This window comes from Haliotis rubra, unplaced genomic scaffold, assembly GCF_003918875.1.
Source record: "Haliotis rubra isolate DU_JTF1 unplaced genomic scaffold, ASM391887v1 Scf413, whole genome shotgun sequence".
Taxonomy (NCBI): domain Eukaryota; kingdom Metazoa; phylum Mollusca; class Gastropoda; order Lepetellida; family Haliotidae; genus Haliotis; species Haliotis rubra.
This window is the reverse complement of record NW_025767095.1, coordinates 860,497-882,291: the sequence shown is the minus strand read 5'-3', so window position 1 is coordinate 882,291 and position 21,795 is coordinate 860,497. Positions and strand designations below refer to the sequence as shown.

At 45.1% G+C, this 21,795-nt stretch overlaps 1 protein-coding gene across 1 annotated transcript; it reads left to right on the top strand.

The window, feature by feature from the left end:
- Positions 1-5,217: 5,217 nt before the first annotated feature.
- Positions 5,218-20,484, top strand: LOC124288181 (glutathione S-transferase U20-like). The gene is made up of 2 exons (XM_046724767.1): positions 5,218-5,345; positions 19,600-20,484. Exon 2 carries the CDS (start codon positions 19,634-19,636, stop codon positions 20,336-20,338), a length of 705 nt encoding a protein of 234 aa, XP_046580723.1. The 5' UTR covers positions 5,218-5,345; positions 19,600-19,633; the 3' UTR covers positions 20,339-20,484.
- Positions 20,485-21,795: the final 1,311 nt, after the last annotated feature.

Genomic DNA, 21,795 nt, shown 5'->3' with positions numbered 1-21,795 from the left:
CTTGTGTTCACTTACTTTATTTATCAAGTGTTCTGATCTTGTCTCACAAGTGATGAGCTGCTTGTCATCAGGAGCTTGTTCCACAAAACAGTCCAGATGCAGGAAACCTGTTCCTCAAAGATGATCATAGTGCCAATACTTGCATACAGACCTTGTCATACTATTAAGATTGTGGAACAGGGCCCTGTTCCTCAAAGATGACCATAGTGCCAATACTTGCATACAGACCTTGTCATACTATTAAGATTGTGGAACAGGGCCCTGTTCCTCAAAGATGACCATAGTGCCAATACTTGCATACAGACCTTGTCATACTATTAAGATTGTGGAACAGGGCCCTGATCCTCAAAGATGACCATAGTGCCAATACTTGCATACAGACCTTGTCATACTATTAAGATTGTGGAACAGGGCCCTGTTCCTCAAAGATGACCATAGTGCCAATACTTGCATACAGACCTTGTCATACTATTAAGATTGTGGAACAGGGCCCTGTTCCTCAAAGATGACCATAGTGCGAATACTTGCATACAGACCTTGTCATACTATTAAGATTGTGGAACAGGGCCCTGTTCCTCAAAGATGACCATAGTGCCAATACTTGCATACAGACCTTGTCATACTATTAAGATTGTGGAACAGGGCCCTGTTCCTCAAAGATGACCATAGTGCCAATACTTGCATACAGACCTTGTCATACTATTAAGATTGTGGAACAGGGCCCTGATCCTCAAAGATGACCATAGTGCCAATACTTGCATACAGACCTTGTCATACTATTAAGATTGTGGAACAGGGCCCTGTTCCTCAAAGATGACCATAGTGCCAATACTTGCATACAGACCTTGTCATAGTATTAAGATTGTGGAACAGGGCCCTGATCCTCTCAAAGATGACCATAGTGCGAATACTTGCATACAGACCTTGTCATACTATTAAGATTGTGGAACAGGGCCCTGATCCTCAAAGATGACCATAGTGCCAATACTTGCATACAGACCTTGTCATACTATTAAGATTGTGGAACAGGGCCCTGTTCCTCAAAGAGATTGTAGTGCTTTTAACAGTCGTAAGTCTATGATAAAGTATGGGAGTTACAATCACTTATAGTCTGTCTGCAATGAAAACGTACCGATGAATTTCACTTTAAAGTAAATCAAATTAAGATTGCGAATCCTCATAATTTTACCTTGCCAAATGAATATTTAAATCTCAGATACCTTTGTATTACAAGGGGGTAACTGCAGTAGATGAAACAGTGAAACAAATGCACATGCTGTATGTGATGAGCGTTAACTTAGACCAACCCTACTTGTTCTCGGTGTTTCATCGAATGTGCATATCCCCTTGTAATACAAACCAATGGTAGCGATTTGAAACTATGATCGATTGTTAAACTTTTTCCTAAGTTGAATAAAATTATGAGATTTGAATGTTCAATTGGCAAGGTAAAATTATGAGGATTCGCAGTCTTAATTTCACTTTATTCGATTTACTTTTTTGTTTAGAGTGAAATTCATCGGTACGTTTTCACTGCAAACAGACTATAGCGCTACAATCGTCTTTTTGTAACGGGGCCCTGGGCTATAGATATGATGTGCCCTGCTCTGTGTGGGGAGAGTAGATGCAATTTGGACAAAAGATGTACCCATGGGGGATCCTTGGTTGAAAAATGTTCCAAGCTCAGTAGACACGGTGTGATTCTGGATTAGATTGGTACCAAGCAACCTTGTAAGGGTGACTTGAGGTTACAGCAGGGTCTTAGTAACTATAGTGAGACAACTGAATGGGTCAGTGCCACCATAGATATCACCTCATACACAGGGCATGTATGATTGATGATCATTGACTTGTCTGGATACCATCCAGGCTGTGTGCCACCATAGATATCACCTCATACACAGGGCATGTATGATTGATGATCATTGACTTGTCTGGATACCATCGGGCTGTGTGCCACCATAGATATCACCTCATACACAGGGCATGTATGATTGATGATCATTGACTTGTCTTTTATGCCCCGCCATAAATATGGCAGGGGCATATAGGGTTACCCTCGGTGTCCGTCCGTCCGTCCGTACGAAACAGGGAATGTATTCTATCCACTTCTCCACCATAACCGCTCTGTGGAATTCAATGAACTTATACATGGGCTTTCTTGGGACTCTAATGGTGTGCATCTCATATTTTGTTTTTTTATTTTATTGGTTTTTTTGTAAGTTTAGAGACATTTGAACTTAGGTACATTTTGCTGAATTTCTCTATGATGATAGTGTAATACGGGATGAAGTCTATCCACTTCTCCACAAAAACTGCTCAACAGAATTGAATGAACTTCTACATGTCTTTTGTAGGGACTCTAAAGGTGTGCATTTCATAATTTTTATGCAATTTCTTACTTTTGTCACTTTTACAGATGTTTGAACTTAGTTGAATTTTGTTCTATTCAGCCAGTGTTCGTTCCATCCAACAGGGGGTGTACGTTATCCACTTCTCCTCAAAAACTACTTTATGGAATTCTTTTAGATTACACATGTGCTTTATAGGGACACTAAAGGCGTGCATCTCATATTTTGATTTTGTATTTTATTTATTTTTCCAATTTTAATGCCGTTTGAACTTAGATCAATTTTGTTGAATTTCTCTCTGAATATAGTGTTGTAGGGGGTGAAGTCTATCCACTTCTCCACAAAAGCTGCTCAACAGAATTGATTGAGCTTCTACGTGTGTTTCATTGGAACTCTTAAGGTGTGCATCTCATACCTTGTTCATCCAATTTCTTAATTTTGTCACTTCTACAGATGTTTGAACTTAGTTGAATTTGGTTCTATTCATCCAGTTTGTCCCATACAACAGGGGGTGTACGTTATCCACTTCTCCTCAAAAACTACTTTATGGAATTCATTTAGATTACACATGTGCTTTATAGGGACTCTAAAGGTGTGCATCTCATATTTTGATTTTGTATTTTATTTATTTTTCCAATTTTAATGCCGTTTAAACTTGCATAAATTTTGTTGAATTTCTCTCTGAATATAGTGTTATAGGGGATGAAGTCTATCAACTTCTCCACAAAAACTGCTCAACAGAATTGATTAAGCTTATACATGTGTTTCATTGAGACTCGAAAGGTGTGCATGTCATAGTTGCATAGATGTTTATTGAACTTGTTCGTGAATTTTGTTCAATTATTGATCTTTATATGTCTTATGAATGTCAGCAGATTTTAGGGGCATCCGTGTCCCTGGACACAATTTTTTCTTGTTAATCTGCGAATGATTCGAAACACAAAACGCAGCTCTTTGGTCTGTTTCCATGTGTGCTATTATTGTGTGGGAAGTCTAGAGTTTTGTTTTTAGTAATTATTGTCCGAACAGTGATTCGAACCCATGTGGCTCGGATGTTTCCCAGTGAGATGTTGAACATGTATTCACAGCCTGAGTACACCATTGGTTGATGGCATAAATAGACCTGTTGATTATAGCCAGTGTTGACCTGTGGATGATGGCATGAGTAGACCACTGGCTGAAAGCATAAGTAGACCTGTGTGTGATGGCGTAAGTAGACCACAAGTTGATAGCGCAAGTAGAGCACTGATTGATAGCATGGGTAGACCTGTTGTGATGGCGCAAGTAGACCTGTGTGTGATGGCGGAAGTAGACCCCTGGTTGATAGCTTGAGTAGACCTGTGTGTGATGGCACAAGTAGACCCCTGGTTGATAGCTTGAGTATACCACTGGTTGATAGCATGGGTAGACCTGTGTGTGATGGCACAAATAGACCAGTGGTTGATAGCTTGAGTAGACCACTGGTTGATAGCATAAGTAGACCTGTGTGTGATAGCGCAAGTAGACCACTGGGCCTAGATTTTCGAAGCTCTCTTAGCACTAAGATAGTCGTAAGTTAATGTTAATGTATGGCACTTACAACTATCTTAGCGCTTATAGAGCTGCAAAAATCTAGGCCCTGGTTGATAGCATGGGTAGACGTGTGCGTGATAGCGCGAAGTAGACCACTGGTTGATAGCTTGAATAGACCACTGGTTGATAGCATGGGTAGACCTGTGTGTGATGGCGCAAGTAGACCACTGGTTGATAGCACGGGTAAACCTGTGTGTGATAGCTCAAGTAGACCACTGGTTGGTAGTGGGTGTGGAGCGAAACTGTTGTGCATGGTGTGGTGTTGATGTCATGCAGTTGTGCTTGGTGTGGTGGTGTTGACTTACTTGACTTATGCCTTCTCGCTCATGGTAGAGCATAGGCCACAGATTATCGACCGTCATCTGACTCGGTTCTGGGCGTGTTGTACAACGGTGCTCCAGGAGTAACCAGCTTTAGTCATCTCCTCTATGGTTGATCTTCGCCATGAGTGTGGTGTTGATGTCATGCGATTGTGCTTGGTGTGTTGATGTCATGTCATGCGATTGTGCTTGGTGTGATGTCATGTGGTTGTGCTTGGTGCCGATGTCATGTGGTTGTGCTTGTTGATGTCATGCGATTGTGCTTGGTGTGGTGTCAATGTCATGCGATTGTGCTTGATGTGTCAATGTCATGTGGTTGTGCTTGGTGTCGATGTCATGTGGCTGTGCTTGGTGTTGATGTCATGTGATTGTGCTTGGTGTGGTGTCGATGCCATGTGGTTGTGCTTGGTGTCGATGTCATGTGGTTGTGCTTGGTGTAGTGTCAATGTCATTCGGTTATGCTTGTTATGTCATGCAGTTATACTTTGTGCCGATGCCATGCAGTTGTGCTTGGTGTCGATGTCATGCACTTGAGCTTGGTGTCTATGTCATGTACTTATGCTTGGTGTGGTGTCGATGTCATGCACTTGTGCTTGGTGTGATGTCATGCACTTGTGCTTGATGTCGATGTCATGCACTTGTGCTTGGTATAATGTCATGCACTTGTGTTTGGTATAATGACATGCACTTGTGTTTGGTGTTCTGTCATGCAGTTGGGCTTGGTGTGATGTCGATATGCTGTTGTGGTTGGTGTGATGTCGATGTCATGCTGTTGTGCTTGGTGTGATGTCAGTTAGGGATACTGGGTATGAAGTCATGCATTGGTTTTGGGTGTGATGTCATGTGATATTGGATGTGGTGTGTAGCTGCATAGCAAGATCCACGGTATGACATCATATCCAGTGTCTCAACATCAAACCCAGTTCACATTCAGTATCGGGGTCATCTTCTCGGCAAGGTGTAAACAATACCCAAGGTCATATTCCTATCATGCACTTGGGGTATAAAGGGCGCTGTCAGCGTGACACAGGCAGGTGACGGGCACGCCTGCGCAGTACCGAGTCTCATTCGGACTCCACAGCTATACTGGCACAGAGCACAGGTAGGGTATGGCGTGGGTGTGTATGTGATGGGCACGATGTATGTGATGGGCACGGTGTATGTGATGGGCACGGAGTCTCCTCCGTGGTTTGTGAGGTGGTATTTACGTACACCTGCCAAGCTTCAACGCCAGGGTAACCTAATCAAGCTAGCTAAGCTACGTGACCTTGTTACACAAATCAAGGTCATAACGGCATTTCGCTTGTCTATTGTGGTTGAGGGTGGAATTGTGTATAATTGGGATTTTAGCTCTCCGGATCTGATAGTTCATATGTCGCAGTGTCCTTTTGCTCGTCAGTTGCATAGTTAACATCTGGAGAGCTGAATTGATGCAGAGACCATGGGAAGACACCAGCAATGTCATCGCGTCCTAGAAACCGCCTCAGACGCGGCATCCACTGCAGTCTGAAAATGATATTGGGACGTATCTGGGTCACGCGATGCATGGGCTTGGGTAGTCTGTCTCACAGTCCCTGAACCACATTATTTCCCTACTGCTAAGCCCTCTCTGCAGTGCTAAAGCCCTAAATAAAGCAAGTCTAGATTTCCTCAGGTTCTCTGGTCTCCCTAGGGCTCCTTTTCAATATAAATGGGCTTGTTTGTTATATCAACATTATATATATTGGGTGTACCGGAGGTCCGTCCTCTCGTGATTGCGATAAACTTTGTAGCAAGACAGATATTTTATTCATAGCAAGTGTCATTGATTTAAGTGGTAAGATAGAAATAAATACGTCCAAGTGACAAAATATCCAGCATTTACAGTACAACCAGAAATTATTGAGAATTTTGAAGATTGTAATTTCTTTTTCTTTTTTTCACTCATTACTCTAGTATTAATGTGAATATTAGCAGAACATAACTCCAGATTAAAAGACGGGTGAACAGTTAGTATTTTGTCAAGTCACCATGGGCAGCAATGCAGGCTTCAATGCGGCGGGGCATACTACTGATCAAAGAAGTTAGAAAATCGTGGTCCATGCTGTCCCAATATCGGACCACCTCTTCTTTCATTTCAGCAATATTTGTCAGATTTTTCTTATTGACACTTTCCTTCATAAGTCCCCAAACATATTCTATTGGATTTAGGTCAGGCCTATAGCTTGGCCAATCTAAAAATGACATATTTTTGTTCCGAAACCAGGCCTGTGAATGCTTGAACGATGTTTTCGGTCGTTGTCCTGCTGGAAAATCCAAAAAATTTCCATTGAACACGTGAGCAGATGGAAGTAAATGTCCCTCGAGAATATCTGTGTACCTCTCACTGTTCGTATTCCCTTCAAATACACAGAGGGGCGTTGCTCCTAACAAAGAAATGCCACCCCACACATTAACTTTCGGACTGTACTTTGGGCGCTGATACAAAGGTTTTTCAGTTTGTTTGGTCCAGAATTTCAGTGTATTAGGAAACAGCCACACAGAACTTTCCTCTGAGAAAGTCATATTGTCCCGGTTAAAATTTCTATGCTGTAAGCACCCGTTCAACCTTCGTTTGTTTTTAGAAACAAGAATACCAAGCCGCCTCCTGTCACCGACAGTCAATTTTCTGGGCCTACCTGCACCTCCCTGGTGCTCAACGCCATATCCATTTGCAATATTTTTCAAAACACGATAAACAGTGGACAAAGGGATGCCTGTTCTACTTGAAATCACTTTAGCTGATCTGATGTCCTTGTTTTAATACTCTAAAATCAACTTCCTCTTCTCTAAATCATCCATACTGAGGAGCACTGAAAATGTCGTCTGCTAGCAAGTAAACAAAGGGGGATAACTTCACAAACTAATGAAAAAGGATTAACGGAGTTGTCTCTCTTGAATATGAAACCAAGCACTTGATAGCTGGTCAAGGTTGTTTATACTAGTAATCCAATTAGACATATTCCTAAAATTCTCAATAATTTCTGGTCATTATATATATGTCGTGTGACGTAATGAAAATTGTGTCAAAAAGACAGAATTGCGTGTGCTTTTTCATTCAATTAAAGAAAAGACCATATTTCCATATTTTCATGACAAATATTAGAAAAAATAATACACTTCAAAATGAAGTACACTATTTCATCTTCATTATTTCACTTCATTGTTGTTCAGCCTATTTCCTTCACCTACCGACCCGTGAAGGTCCGGGTTAGAATGAACCCTCAGTAACTAATGCTTGTCTCCTCGTGAAGGTCCGGGTTAGAATGAACCTTCAGTAACCAATGCTTGTCTCCTCGAGAAGGTCCGGGTTAGAATGAACCTTCAGTAACCAATGCTTGTCTCCTCGAGAAGGTCCGGGTTAGAATGAACCTTCAGTAACCAATGTTTGTCTCCTCGTGAAGGTCCGGGTTAGAATGAACCTTCAGTAACCAATGCTTGTCTCCTCGTGAAGGTCCGGGTTAGAATGAACCTTCAGTAACCAATGCTTGTCTCCTCGAGAAGGTCCGGGTTAGAATGAACCTTCAGTAACCAATGCTTGTCTCCCGTTAGAATGAAGGTCCGGGTTAGAATGAAACTTCAGTAACCAATGCTTGTCTCCCGTTAGAAGGTCCGGGTTAGAATGAAACTTCAGTAACCAATGCTTGTCTCCCCGTGAAGGTCCGGGTTAGAATGAACCTTCAGTAACCAATGCTTGTCTCCCCCGAAGGTCCGGGTTAGAATGAAACTTCAGTAACCAATGCTTGTCTCCCGAGAAGGTCCGGGTTAGAATGAAACTTCAGTAACCAATGCTTGTCTCCCGAGAAGGTCCGGGTTAGAATGAAACTTCAGTAACCCATGCTTGTCTCCCGCGAAGGTCCGGGTTAGAATGAAACTTCAGTAACCAATGCTTGTCTCCCCGTGAAGGTCCGGGTTAGAATGAACCTTCAGTAACCAATGCTTGTCTCCCGAGAAGGTCCGGGTTAGAATGAACCTTCAGTAACCAATGCTTGTCTCCCCGTGAAGGTCCGGGTTAGAATGAAACTTCAGTAACCAATGCTTGTCTCCCCGTGAAGGTCCGGTTAGAATGAACCTTCAGTAACCAATGCTTGTCTCTCCCGTGAAGGTCCGGGTTAGAATGAAACTTCAGTAACCAATGCTTGTCTCCCCGTGAAGGTCCGGGTTAGAATGAACCTTCAGTAACCAATGCTTGTCTCCCGTGAAGGTCGGGTTAGAATGAACCTTCAGTAACCAATGCTTGTCTCCCGTGAAGGTCCGGGTTAGAATGAAACTTCAGTAACCAATGCTTGTCTCCCGTGAAGGTCCGGGTTAGAATGAACCTTCAGTAACCAATGCTTGTCTCCCCGTGAAGGTCCGGGTTAGAATGAAACTTCAGTAACCAATGCTTGTCTCCCCGTGAAGGTCCGGGTTAGAATGAAACTTCAGTAACCAATGCTTGTCTCCCGTGAAGGTCCGGGTTAGAATGAACCTTCAGTAACCAATGCTTGTCTCCCCGTGAAGGTCCGGGTTAGAATGAACCTTCAGTAACCAATGCTTGTCTACCCGCGTGAAGGTCCGGGTTAGAATGAAACTTCAGTAACCAATGCTTGTCTCCCCGTGAAGGTCCGGGTTAGAATGAAACTTCAGTAACCAATGCTTGTCTCCTCGTGAAGGTCCGGGTTAGAATGAACCTTCAGTAACCAATGCTTGTCTCCCCGTGAAGGTCCGGGTTAGAATGAACCTTCAGTAACCAATGCTTGTCTCCCCGTGAAGGTCCGGGTTAGAATGAACCTTCAGTAACCAATGCTTGTCTCCCCGTGAAGGTCCGGTTAGAATGAACCTTCAGTAACCAATGCTTGTCTCCCCGTGAAGGTCCGGGTTAGAATGAACCTTCAGTAACCAATGCTTGTCTCCCCGTGAAGGTCCGGGTTAGAATGAACCTTCAGTAACCAATGCTTGTCTCCCGTGAAGGTCCGGGTTAGAATGAAACTTCAGTAACCAATGCTTGTCTCCCCGTGAAGGTCCGGGTTAGAATGAAACTTCAGTAACCAATGCTTGTCTCCCGTGAAGGTCCGGGTTAGAATGAAACTTCAGTAACCAATGCTTGTCTCCCGTGAAGGTCCGGGTTAGAATGAACCTTCAGTAACCAATGCTTGTCTCCCGTGAAGGTCCGGGTTAGAATGAACCTTCAGTAACCAATGCTTGTCTCCCCGTGAAGGTCCGGGTTAGAATGAACCTTCAGTAACCAATGCTTGTCTCCCCGTGAAGGTCCGGGTTAGAATGAAACTTCAGTAACCAATGCTTGTCTCCCGTGAAGGTCGGGTTAGAATGAACCTTCAGTAACCAATGCTTGTCTCCCCGTGAAGGTCCGGGTTAGAATGAACCTTCAGTAACCAATGCTTGTCTCCCGTGAAGGTCCGGTTAGAATGAACCTTCAGTAACCAATGCTTGTCTCCCCGTGAAGGTCCGGGTTAGAATGAAACTTCAGTAACCAATGCTTGTCTCCCGTGAAGGTCCGGGTTAGAATGAACCTTCAGTAACCAATGCTTGTCTCCCGTGAAGGTCCGGGTTAGAATGAACCTTCAGTAACCAATGCTTGTCTCCCGAGAAGGTCCGGGTTAGAATGAACCTTCAGTAACCAATGCTTGTCTCCCGTTGAAGGTCCGGGTTAGAATGAACCTTCAGTAACCAATGCTTGTCTCCCCGTGAAGGTCGGGTTAGAATGAACCTTCAGTAACCAATGCTTGTCTCCCGTGAAGGTCCGGGTTAGAATGAACCTTCAGTAACCAATGCTTGTCTCCCCGTGAAGGTCCGGGTTAGAATGAAACTTCAGTAACCAATGCTTGTCTCCCCGTGAAGGTCCGGGTTAGAATGAAACTTCAGTAACCAATGCTTGTCTCCCGTCCCCGAAGGTCGGGTTAGAATGAAACCTTCAGTAACCAATGCTTGTCTCCCCGTGAAGGTCCGGGTTAGAATGAACCTTCAGTAACCAATGCTTGTCTCCCGTGAAGGTCCGGTTAGAATGAACCTTCAGTAACCAATGCTTGTCTCCCCGTGAAGGTCCGGGTTAGAATGAAACTTCAGTAACCAATGCTTGTCTCCCGTGAAGGTCCGGGTTAGAATGAAACTTCAGTAACCAATGCTTGTCTCCCCGTGAAGGTCCGGGTTAGAATGAACCTTCAGTAACCAATGCTTGTCTCCCCGTGAAGGTCCGGGTTAGAATGAACCTTCAGTAACCAATGCTTGTCTGACCCCGTGAAGGTCCGGGTTAGAATGAACCTTCAGTAACCCATGCTTGTCTCCCCCGGAAGGTCCGGGTTAGAATGAAACTTCAGTAACCAATGCTTGTCTCCCCGTGAAGGTCCGGGTTAGAATGAACCTTCAGTAACCAATGCTTGTCTCCCGTGAAGGTCCGGGTTAGAATGAACCTTCAGTAACCAATGCTTGTCTCCCCGTGAAGGTCCGGGTTAGAATGAAACTTCAGTAACCAATGCTTGTCTCCCCGTGAAGGTCCGGGTTAGAATGAAACTTCAGTAACCAATGCTTGTCTCCCCGTGAAGGTCCGGGTTAGAATGAACCTTCAGTAACCAATGCTTGTCTCCCCGTGAAGGTCCGGGTTAGAATGAAACTTCAGTAACCAATGCTTGTCTCCCCGTGAAGGTCCGGGTTAGAATGAACCTTCAGTAACCAATGCTTGTCTCCCGTGAAGGTCCGGGTTAGAATGAACCTTCAGTAACCAATGCTTGTCTGACCCCGTGAAGGTCCGGGTTAGAATGAACCTTCAGTAACCAATGCTTGTCTCCCGTGAAGGTCCGGGTTAGAATGAACCTTCAGTAACCAATGCTTGTCTCCCCGTGAAGGTCCGGGTTAGAATGAACCTTCAGTAACCAATGCTTGTCTCCCGTGAAGGTCGGGTTAGAATGAACCTTCAGTAACCAATGCTTGTCTCCCGTGAAGGTCCGGGTTAGAATGAACCTTCAGTAACCAATGCTTGTCTCCCCGAAGGTCCGGGTTAGAATGAAACTTCAGTAACCAATGCTTGTCTCCCCGTGAAGGTCCGGGTTAGAATGAACCTTCAGTAACCAATGCTTGTCTCCCGTGAAGGTCCGGGTTAGAATGAACCTTCAGTAACCAATGCTTGTCTCCCGCGGAAGGTCCGGTTAGAATGAAACTTCAGTAACCAATGCTTGTCTCCCGTGAAGGTCCGGGTTAGAATGAAACCTTCAGTAACCAATGCTTGTCTCCCGTGAAGGTCCGGGTTAGAATGAACCTTCAGTAACCAATGCTTGTCTCCCGAGAAGGTCCGGTTAGAATGAACCTTCAGTAACCAATGCTTGTCTCCCGTGAAGGTCCGGGTTAGAATGAACCTTCAGTAACCAATGCTTGTCTCCCCGAGAAGGTCCGGGTTAGAATTAACCTTCAGTAACCAATGCTTGTCTCCCGTGAAGGTCCGGGTTAGAATGAAACTTCAGTAACCAATGCTTGTCTCCCCCGTGAATGTCCGGGTTAGAATGAACCTTCAGTAACCAATGCTTGTCTCCCGAGAAGGTCCGGGTTAGAATGAACCTTCAGTAACCAATGCTTGTCTGACCCCGTGAAGGTCCGGTTAGAATGAACCTTCAGTAACCAATGCTTGTCTCCCGTGAAGGTCCGGGTTAGAATGAAACTTCAGTAACCAATGCTTGTCTCCCCGTGAAGGTCTGGGTTAGAATGAAACTTCAGTAACCAATGCTTGTCTCCCCGTGAAGGTCCGGGTTAGAATGAACCTTCAGTAACCAATGCTTGTCTCCCCGAGAAGGTCCGGGTTAGAATGAAACTTCAGTAACCAATGCTTGTCTCCCCGAGAAGAACCGGGTTAGAATGAACCTTCAGTAACCAATGCTTGTCTCCCCGAGAAGGTCCGGGTTAGAATGAACCTTCAGTAACCCATGCTTGTCTCCCCGAAGGTCCGGGCTAGAATGAAACTTCAGTAACCAATGCTTGTCTCCCATTGAAGGTCCGGGTTAGAATGAAACTTCAGTAACCAATGCTTGTCTCCCGTGAAGGTCCGGGTTAGAATGAAACTTCAGTAACCAATGCTTGTCTCCCGTGAAGGTCCGGGTTAGAATGAACCTTCAGTAACCAATGCTTGTCTCCCCGTGAAGGTCCGGGTTAGAATGAACCTTCAGTAACCAATGCTTGTCTCCCCGTGAAGGTCCGGGTTAGAATGAACCTTCAGTAACCAATGCTTGTCTCCCGTGAAGGTCCGGGTTAGAATGAAACTTCAGTAACCAATGCTTGTCTCCCCGAGAAGGTCCGGGTTAGAATGAACCTTCAGTAACCCATGCTTGTCTCCCCGAGAAGGTCCGGGTTAGAATGAAACTTCAGTAACCAATGCTTGTCTCCCCGTGAAGGTCCGGGTTAGAATGAAACTTCAGTAACCAATGCTTGTCTCCTCGTGAAGGTCCGGGTTAGAATGAAACTTCAGTAACCAATGCTTGTCTCCCCGTGAAGGTCCGGGTTAGAATGAACCTTCAGTAACCAATGCTTGTCTCCTCGTGAAGGTCCGGGTTAGAATGAACCTTCAGTAACCAATGCTTGTCTCCCGTGAAGGTCCGGGTTAGAATGAACCTTCAGTAACCAATGCTTGTCTCCCGAGAAGGTCGGGTTAGAATGAAACTTCAGTAACCAATGCTTGTCTCCCCGTGAAGGTCCGGGTTAGAATGAAACTTCAGTAACCAATGCTTGTCTCCCCGTGAAGGTCCGGGTTAGAATGAACCTTCAGTAACCAATGCTTGTGTCCTCGTGAAGGTCCGGGTTAGAATGAACCTTCATTAACCAATGCTTGTCTCCCCGTGAAGGTCCGGGTTAGAATGAACCTTCAGTAACCAATGCTTGTCTCCCCGAGAAGGTCCGGGTTAGAATGAAACTTCAGTAACCAATGCTTGTCTCCCCGTGAAGGTCCGGGTTAGAATGAAACTTCAGTAACCAATGCTTGTCTCCCCGTGAAGGTCCGGGTTAGAATGAACCTTCAGTAACCAATGCTTGTCTCCCCGTGAAGGTCCGGGTTAGAATGAACCTTCAGTAACCAATGCTTGTCTCCCCGTGAAGGTCCGGGTTAGAATGAAACTTCAGTAACCAATGCTTCTCTCCCGTGAAGGTCCGGGTTAGAATGAAACTTCAGTAACCAATGCTTGTCTCCCCATTGAAGGTCCGGGTTAGAATGAACCTTCAGTAACCAATGCTTGTCTCCCGTGAAGGTCGGGTTAGAATGAACCTTCAGTAACCAATGCTTGTCTCCTCGTGAAGGTCCTGGTTAGAATGAACCTTCAGTAACCAATGCTTGTCTCCTCGTGAAGGTCCGGGTTAGAATGAACCTTCATTAACCAATGCTTGTCTCCCCGTGAAGGTCCGGGTTAGAATGAACCTTCAGTAACCAATGCTTGTCTCCCGAGAAGGTCGGGTTAGAATGAAACTTCAGTAACCAATGCTTGTCTCCCCGTGAAGGTCCGGGTTAGAATGAAACTTCAGTAACCAATGCTTGTCTCCCGTGAAGGTCCGGGTTAGAATGAAACTTCAGTAACCAATGCTTGTCTCCCGTGAAGGTCCGGGTTAGAATGAAACTTCAGTAACCAATGCTTGTCTCCCGTGAAGGTCCGGGTTAGAATGAAACTTCAGTAACCAATGCTTCTCTCCCGTGAAGGTCCGGGTTAGAATGAAACTTCAGTAACCAATGCTTGTCTCCCCGTGAAGGTCCGGGTTAGAATGAACCTTCAGTAACCAATGCTTGTCTCCCCGTGAAGGTCCGGGTTAGAATGAACCTTCAGTAACCAATGCTTGTCTCCTCATTGAAGGTCCTGGTTAGAATGAACCTTCAGTAACCAATGCTTGTCTCCTCGTGAAGGTCCGGGTTAGAATGAACCTTCATTAACCAATGCTTGTCTCCTTGTGAAGGTCCGGGTTAGAATGAACCTTCAGTAACCAATGCTTGTCTCCCCGTGAAGGTCCGGGTTAGAATGAACCTTCAGTAACCAACGCTTGTCTCCCCGAGAAGGTCCGGTTAGAATGAAACTTCAGTAACCAATGCTTGTCTCCCCGTGAAGGTCCGGGTTAGAATGAAACTTCTGTAACCAATGCTTGTCTCCCCGAGAAGGTCCGGATTAGAATGAAACTTCAGTAACCAATGCTTGTCTCCCGTGAAGGTCGGGTTAGAATGAACCTTCAGTAACCAATGCTTGTCTCCCGTGAAGGTCGGGTTAGAATGAAACTTCAGTAACCAATGCTTGTCTCCCCGAAGGTCCGGGTTAGAATGAAACTTTCAGTAACCAATGCTTGTCTCCCGTGAAGGTCCGGGTTAGAATGAAACTTCAGTAACCAATGCTTGTCTCCCCGAAGGTCCGGGTTAGAATGAAACTTCAGTAACCAATGCTTGTCTCCCGTGAAGGTCCGGGTTAGAATGAAACTTCAGTAACCAATGCTTGTCTCCCCGTGAAGGTCCGGGTTAGAATGAAACTTCAGTAACCAATGCTTGTCTCCCCGAAGGTCCGGGTTAGAATGAACCTTCAGTAACCAATGCTTGTCTCCCCGTGAAGGTCCGGGTTAGAATGAACCTTCAGTAACCAATGCTTGTCTCCCTTGAAGGTCCGGGTTAGAATGAACCTTCAGTAGCCCATGCTTGTCTCCCGTGAAGGTCCGGGTTAGAATGAACCTTCAGTAACCAATGCTTGTCTCCCGTGAAGGTCCGGGTTAGAATGAACCTTCAGTAACCAATGCTTGTCTCCCGAGAAGGTCCGGGTTAGAATGAAACTTCAGTAACCAATGCTTGTCTCCCCGTGAAGGTCCGGTTAGAATGAAACTTCAGTAACCAATGCTTGTCTCCCGTGAAGGTCCGGGTTAGAATGAAACTTCAGTAACCAATGCTTGTCTCCCGTGAAGGTCCGGGTTAGAATGAAACTTCAGTAACCAATGCTTGTCTCCCGTGAAGGTCCGGGTTAGAATGAAACTTCAGTAACCAATGCTTGTCTCCCGTGAAGGTCCGGGTTAGAATGAAACTTCAGTAACCAATGCTTGTCTCCCCGTGAAGGTCCGGGTTAGAATGAACCTTCAGTAACCAATGCTTGTCTCCCCGCCCGGGTTAGAAATGAAACTTCAGTAACCAATGCTTGTCTCCTGCAAGAAGGTCCGGGTTAGAATGAACCTTCAGTAACCAATGCTTGTCTCCCGTGAAGGTCCGGGTTAGAATGAACCTTCAGTAACCAACGCTTGTCTCCCCGAAGGTCCGGGTTAGAATGAAACTTCAGTAACCAATGCTTGTCTCCCCGTGAAGGTCCGGGTTAGAATGAAACTTCTGTAACCAATGCTTGTCTCCCCGTGAAGGTCCGGGTTAGAATGAAACTTCAGTAACCAATGCTTGTCTCCCCGTGAAGGTCCGGGTTAGAATGAACCTTCAGTAACCAATGCTTGTCTCCCGTGAAGGTCCGGGTTAGAATGAAACTTCAGTAACCAATGCTTGTCTCCCGTGAAGGTCCGGGTTAGAATGAAACTTCAGTAACCAATGCTTGTCTCCCGTGAAGGTCGGGTTAGAATGAAACTTCAGTAACCAATGCTTGTCTCCCGAGAAGGTCCGGGTTAGAATGAAACTTCAGTAACCAATGCTTGTCTCCCCGTGAAGGTCCGGGTTAGAATGAAACTTCAGTAACCAATGCTTGTCTCCCCGTGAAGGTCCGGGTTAGAATGAAACTTCAGTAACCAATGCTTGTCTCCCGAGAAGGTCCGGGTTAGAATGAACCTTCAGTAACCAATGCTTGTCTCCCCGTGAAGGTCCGGGTTAGAATGAACCTTCAGTAACCAATGCTTGTCTCCCGAGAAGGTCGGGTTAGAATGAACCTTCAGTAACCAATGCTTGTCTCCCCCGGGTTAGAATGAAACTTCAGTAACCAATGCTTGTCGAGAAGGTCGGGTTAGAATGAACCTTCAGTAACCAATGCTTGTCTCCCGAGAAGGTCCGGGTTAGAATGAACCTTCAGTAACCAATGCTTGTCTCCCGTGAAGGTCCGGGTTAGAATGAAACTTCAGTAACCAATGCTTGTCTCCCCGTGAAGGTCCGGGTTAGAATGAACCTTCAGTAACCAATGCTTGTCTCCCCGTGAAGGTCCGGGTTAGAATGAAACTTCAGTAACCAATGCTTGTCTCCCCGTGAAGGTCGGGTTAGAATGAAACTTCAGTAACCAATGCTTGTCTCCCGTGAAGGTCCGGGTTAGAATGAACCTTCAGTAACCAATGCTTGTCTCCCGTGAAGGTCGGGTTAGAATGAACCTTCAGTAACCAATGCTTGTCTCCCGAGAAGGTCGGGTTAGAATGAACCTTCAGTAACCAATGCTTGTCTCCCCGAGAAGGTCCGGGTTAGAATGAACCTTCAGTAACCAATGCTTGTCTCCCCGAGAAGGTCCGGGTTAGAATGAACCTTCAGTAACCAATGCTTGTCTCCCCGAGAAGGTCCGGGTTAGAATGAACCTTCAGTAACCAATGCTTGTCTCCTTGTGAAGGTCCGGGTTAGAATGAACCTTCAGTAACCAATGTTTGTCTCCTCGTGAAGGTCGAGGGTTAGAATGAACCTTCAGTAAACAATGCTTGTCTCCCGAGAAGGTCCGGGTTAGAATGAAACTTCAGTAACCAATGCTTGTCTCCCGAGAAGGTCCGGGTTAGAATGAACCTTCAGTAACCAATGCTTGTCTCCCCGTGAAGGTCCGGGTTAGAATGAACCTTCAGTAACCAATGTTTGTCTCCTCGTGAAGGTCCAGGTTAGAATGAACCTTCAGTAACCAATGCTTGTCTCCCCGAGAAGGTCCGGGTTAGAATGAAACTTCAGTAACCAATGCTTGTCTCCCCGTGAAGGTCCGGGTTAGAATGAAACTTCAGTAACCAATGCTTGTCTCCCCGTGAAGGTCCGGGTTAGAATGAAACTTCAGTAACCAATGCTTGTCTCCCCGTGAAGGTCTGGGTTAGAATGAAACTTCAGTAACCAATGCTTGTCTCCCCGTGAAGGTCCGGGTTAGAATGAACCTTCAGTAACCAATGCTTGTCTCCCGAGAAGGTCCGGGTTAGAATGAACCTTCAGTAACCAATGCTTGTCTCCCCGAGAAGGTCCGGGTTAGAATGAACCTTCAGTAACCAATGCTTGTCTCCTTGTGAAGGTCCGGGTTAGAATGAACCTTCAGTAACCAATGTTTGTCTCCTCGTGAAGGTCCGGGTTAGAATGAACCTTCAGTAACCAATGCTTGTCTCTCCGAGAAGGTCCGGGTTAGAATGAAACTTCAGGAACCAATGCTTGTCTCCCCGAGAAGGTCCGGGTTAGAATGAACCTTCAGTAACCAATGCTTGTCTCCCCGTGAAGGTCCGGGTTAGAATGAACCTTCAGTAACCAATGTTTGTCTCCTCGTGAAGGTCCGGGTTAGAATGAACCTTCAGTAACCAATGCTTGTCTCCCCGAGAAGGTCCGGGTTAGAATGAAACTTCAGTAACCAATGCTTGTCTCCCCGAGAAGGTCCGGGCTAGAATGAAACTTCAGTAACCAATGCTTGTCTCCCCGAGAAGGTCCGGGTTAGAATGAACCTTCAGTAACCAATGCTTGTCTCCCCGTGAAGGTCCGGGTTAGAATGAAACTTCAGTAACCAATGCTTGTCTCCCCGAGAAGGTCCGGGTTAGAATGAAACTTTCGTAACCAATGCTTGTCTCCCCGTGAAGGTCCGGGTTAGAATGAAACTTCAGTAACCAATGCTTGTCTCCCCGTGAAGGTCCGGGTTAGAATGAACCTTCAGTAACCAATGCTTGTCTCCCCGAGAAGGTCCGGGTTAGAATGAAACTTCAGTAACCCATGTTTGTCTCCTCGTGAAGGTCCGTGTTAGAATGAACCTTCAGTAACCAATGTTTGTCTCCTCGTGAAGGTCCGGGTTAGAATGAACCTTCAGTAACCAATGCTTGTCTCCCCGTGAAGGTCCGGGTTAGAATGAAACTTCAGTAACCCATGGGATCGAGTGGTCAGGATCCCTGACATGGTAGACACATTGGCTCCTAATTGCGCAGATCGATGCTCATGCTGTTGATCACTGGATTGTCTTTTCCAGATACGATTATCTACAGACCGCCGCCATATAGCTGGAATTTTGCTGAGTGCGGCGTACAACTAAACTCACTCACTCACATTTCACCAGCCGTATGTACCGAATTGATTAACTCAGTAGGAACCACATGCTGTAAGAGACTATTCACGTCGGCCGTTCATGATATATTGTGTTTATTAATATAGGAGTTTCGTTAAAACTCACAACATTACGGCAATGTGTAAAACATATTAGCGGAATAAGGAGTTGCAGACGAAATTGCATTTATGACCTGTACAGTTAGCCATAAACCCAAATGGACAACTTACTTTTAACAGAGTTAATACAAATAGACCATGGCCGTACGTCCGTTTTGGAATGAAACTAACATACACTCAACTGTGGAAATGTTTGGGGGAAAGTTAAAATTGTAGATTTATTTCGTTTGATTTATGGTAGAACTTCACATGCAAACAGCCACTTAGTTGTTCACAAATTTCAATATGGCTTAAATAATGCCGTTGCGACGAAAAGTTTTATCTCACTCACTGAACTCGCTCATAAATTTCAAAAGTATCGTTAAGTCGGAGTCATCAGAGTTTTTTTTCCTTTTTGACCCCTTCATGGCCATTTGTTACCTTTAGTGAAGAAGAAAATAATGTTGTTCTGTGTGTTTCAATACAACAAATTATCGACAGGCACCAGAGGGATCTGTTTAGCAAGGTTCATTTAAAATGATTGAACAGTTTTGGTACACTGATCCTTCGGAAACGAGTTTTGGTACACTGTTCCGGAAACGAGTACTTCCCTCGTTTTCAGTGAAGTCGTCATGAATAGAAAAATACAAGTCCAAAATCATCAAAGGCACAAAAATCTTGTTGATTTATTGCTGGAATAATGCCTCTGTGACATTAATGTTTCCAGCCGTTAGTGCTTTGTTCACATGTTACATCAGTATGGATTAAATATGACGTGCATAAAGAAGGAATGTTACATGACATTGTACAACAAGAAGGAATGTTACATGACATTGTACAACAAGAAGGAATGTTACATGAGATTGTACAACAAGAAGGAATGTTACATGACATTGTACAACAAGAAGGAATGTTACATGACATTGTACAACAAGAACAAATGTTACATCAGTATTGATTAAACATGACATTGTTTGTACAACAAGAAAGAAAGTTACATCAATATGAATGAGTGCACTTGTGTATCTCGTGATGCTTACTGTCTGCAGAAATTGTTTACACACATTATTTATTGTTTTTGCAGTGTGATTTGGAACAAACGTCGGCTACCGGACAACATGACCGCAACTGTCAAGCTGTTTTCTTCGTGGTTCTGCCCGTTCGCACAGAGGGCATGGCTCGCTCTACTGGAGAAAGGGGTGGAGTTCGAATACAATGAGATTGACCCATACAACAAGACCAAGGAGTTTCTGACCATCAACCCCCGAGGGCTCGTCCCCGTCATCGTCAACGACGGCAAGTGTGTATACGAGTCTGCTGTGTGTATTGAGTATGTGGACGAAGCCTGGCCAGGACCGTCCCTCCTTCCGAAAGATCCGTATGAACGTGCACAAGCAAGAATCTGGGCTGATTTCATCACCAAGAAGATCGTGCCGAAATTCTACATGGCCCTCCAGCGCCAAACTCGTCCAGAGCAGGAGGAGGCTATGGAGGCCATCTTGACAGCTCTCATAGAGTTGTCGGGGGCCATGTCAACTGAAGGTCCTTTCTTCGGCGGCCAAAATTTCGGGCTCGTTGATATCATGCTGGTGCCATTTAGCATTAGATTTGAAATGTTGTCTCACTACAGGAGGTTTGCAGTTCCTGAGACCGACACATTCGCTCGATTCCGGAGATGGATGGAAGCGTGTCATGCGCGTGACTGTGTCAAGGCCACACTGTCCACAAAGGAGAAGTACATTGCCATATATAAACGTTACGAAAACAACAGTGCCCAGACGGAAGTAGCCGACGCCATCAGGAAGGGAACCACCCTTCCCTAACCCTTCCCGTTAGGGACCCCCTTTCCATATTTTTAAAGCATAATTCTTAAATATTAATACGTACATTATGAACTGTCCCTATATCATTCATAATTATATTTAGTGTATCAATCTACCAGTTAATAAATACCGGATTCAAGCAGACAGAATGTCTACTGTTTAACCAACTGGTCAACGTCAAGACAAACAGTGCAACGTCTTGGCCAAGGAGGAAACAGAGCCACTCTGTACATATAATTGTGGTGAGATTCGAAGTATTCCAGTCCTATTTTCCGTGTACTGTAATGTGAGAAGACACCCCGAGTGAAGCAGGTGCCAGGCGTTGACCACAATGGTGAAACCAAAAAGAACGGGATTCCAGGCATGCCTTCGGGACTATACATGCAATCATCACATGGCCACTATAACACAGACACTAGGCATGCCTTCAGGTTTAGACATGTCGTCATCACATGACCACTATAACACAGACACAAGGAATGCCTTCAGGTTTAGACATGCCATCATTACATGGCCACTGATAACACAGACACTAAGCATGCCTTCAGGTTTAGACATGCCATCATTACATCGCCACTATAGCACAGACACTAGGCATGCCTTCAGGTTTAGACATGCCATCATTACATCGCCACTATAGCACAGACACAAGGCATGCCTTCAGGTTTAGACATGCCATCATTACATGGCCACTGATAACACAGACACAAGGCATGCCTTCAGGTTTAGACATGCCATCATTACATCGCCACTATAGCACAGACACTAGGCATGCCTTCAGGTTTAGACATGCCATCATTACATGGCCGCTATAGCACAGACACTAGGCATGCCTTCAGGTTTAGACATGTCGTCATCACATGGCCACTATAACACAGACACAAGGAATGCCTTCAGGTTTAGACATGCCATCTTTACATGGACACTGATGACACAGACACTAGGCATGCCTTCAGGTTTAGACATACCATCATTACATGGCCACTGATAACATAGACACTAGGCATGCCTTCAGGTTTAGACATGTCGTCATTACATGACCACTGATAACACAGACACAAGGCATGCCTTCAGGTTTAGACATGCCATCATTACATGGCCACTGATAACACAGACACAAGGCATGCCTTCAGGTTTAGACATGCCATCATTACATGGCCACTGATAACACAGACACAAGGCATGCCTTCAGGTTTAGACATGCCATCATTACATCGCCACTGATAGCACAGACACAAGGCATGCCTTCAGGTTTAGACATGCCATCATTACATGGCCACTGATAACACAGACACAAGGCATGCCTTCAGGTTTAGACATGCCATCATTACATCGCCACTATAACACAGACACTAGGCATGCCTTCAGGTTTTAGACATGCCATCATTACATGGCCGCTATAGCACAGATAACACATGACACAAGACATGCCTCACAGGTTTAGACAACTTCACCAT

Bases quoted from the DNA above. Each gene is read 5' to 3' on its own strand.
- LOC124288181 (XM_046724767.1), top strand. From the start codon at position 19,634: ATGACCGCAACTGTCAAGCTGTTTTCTTCGTGGTTCTGCCCGTTCGCA.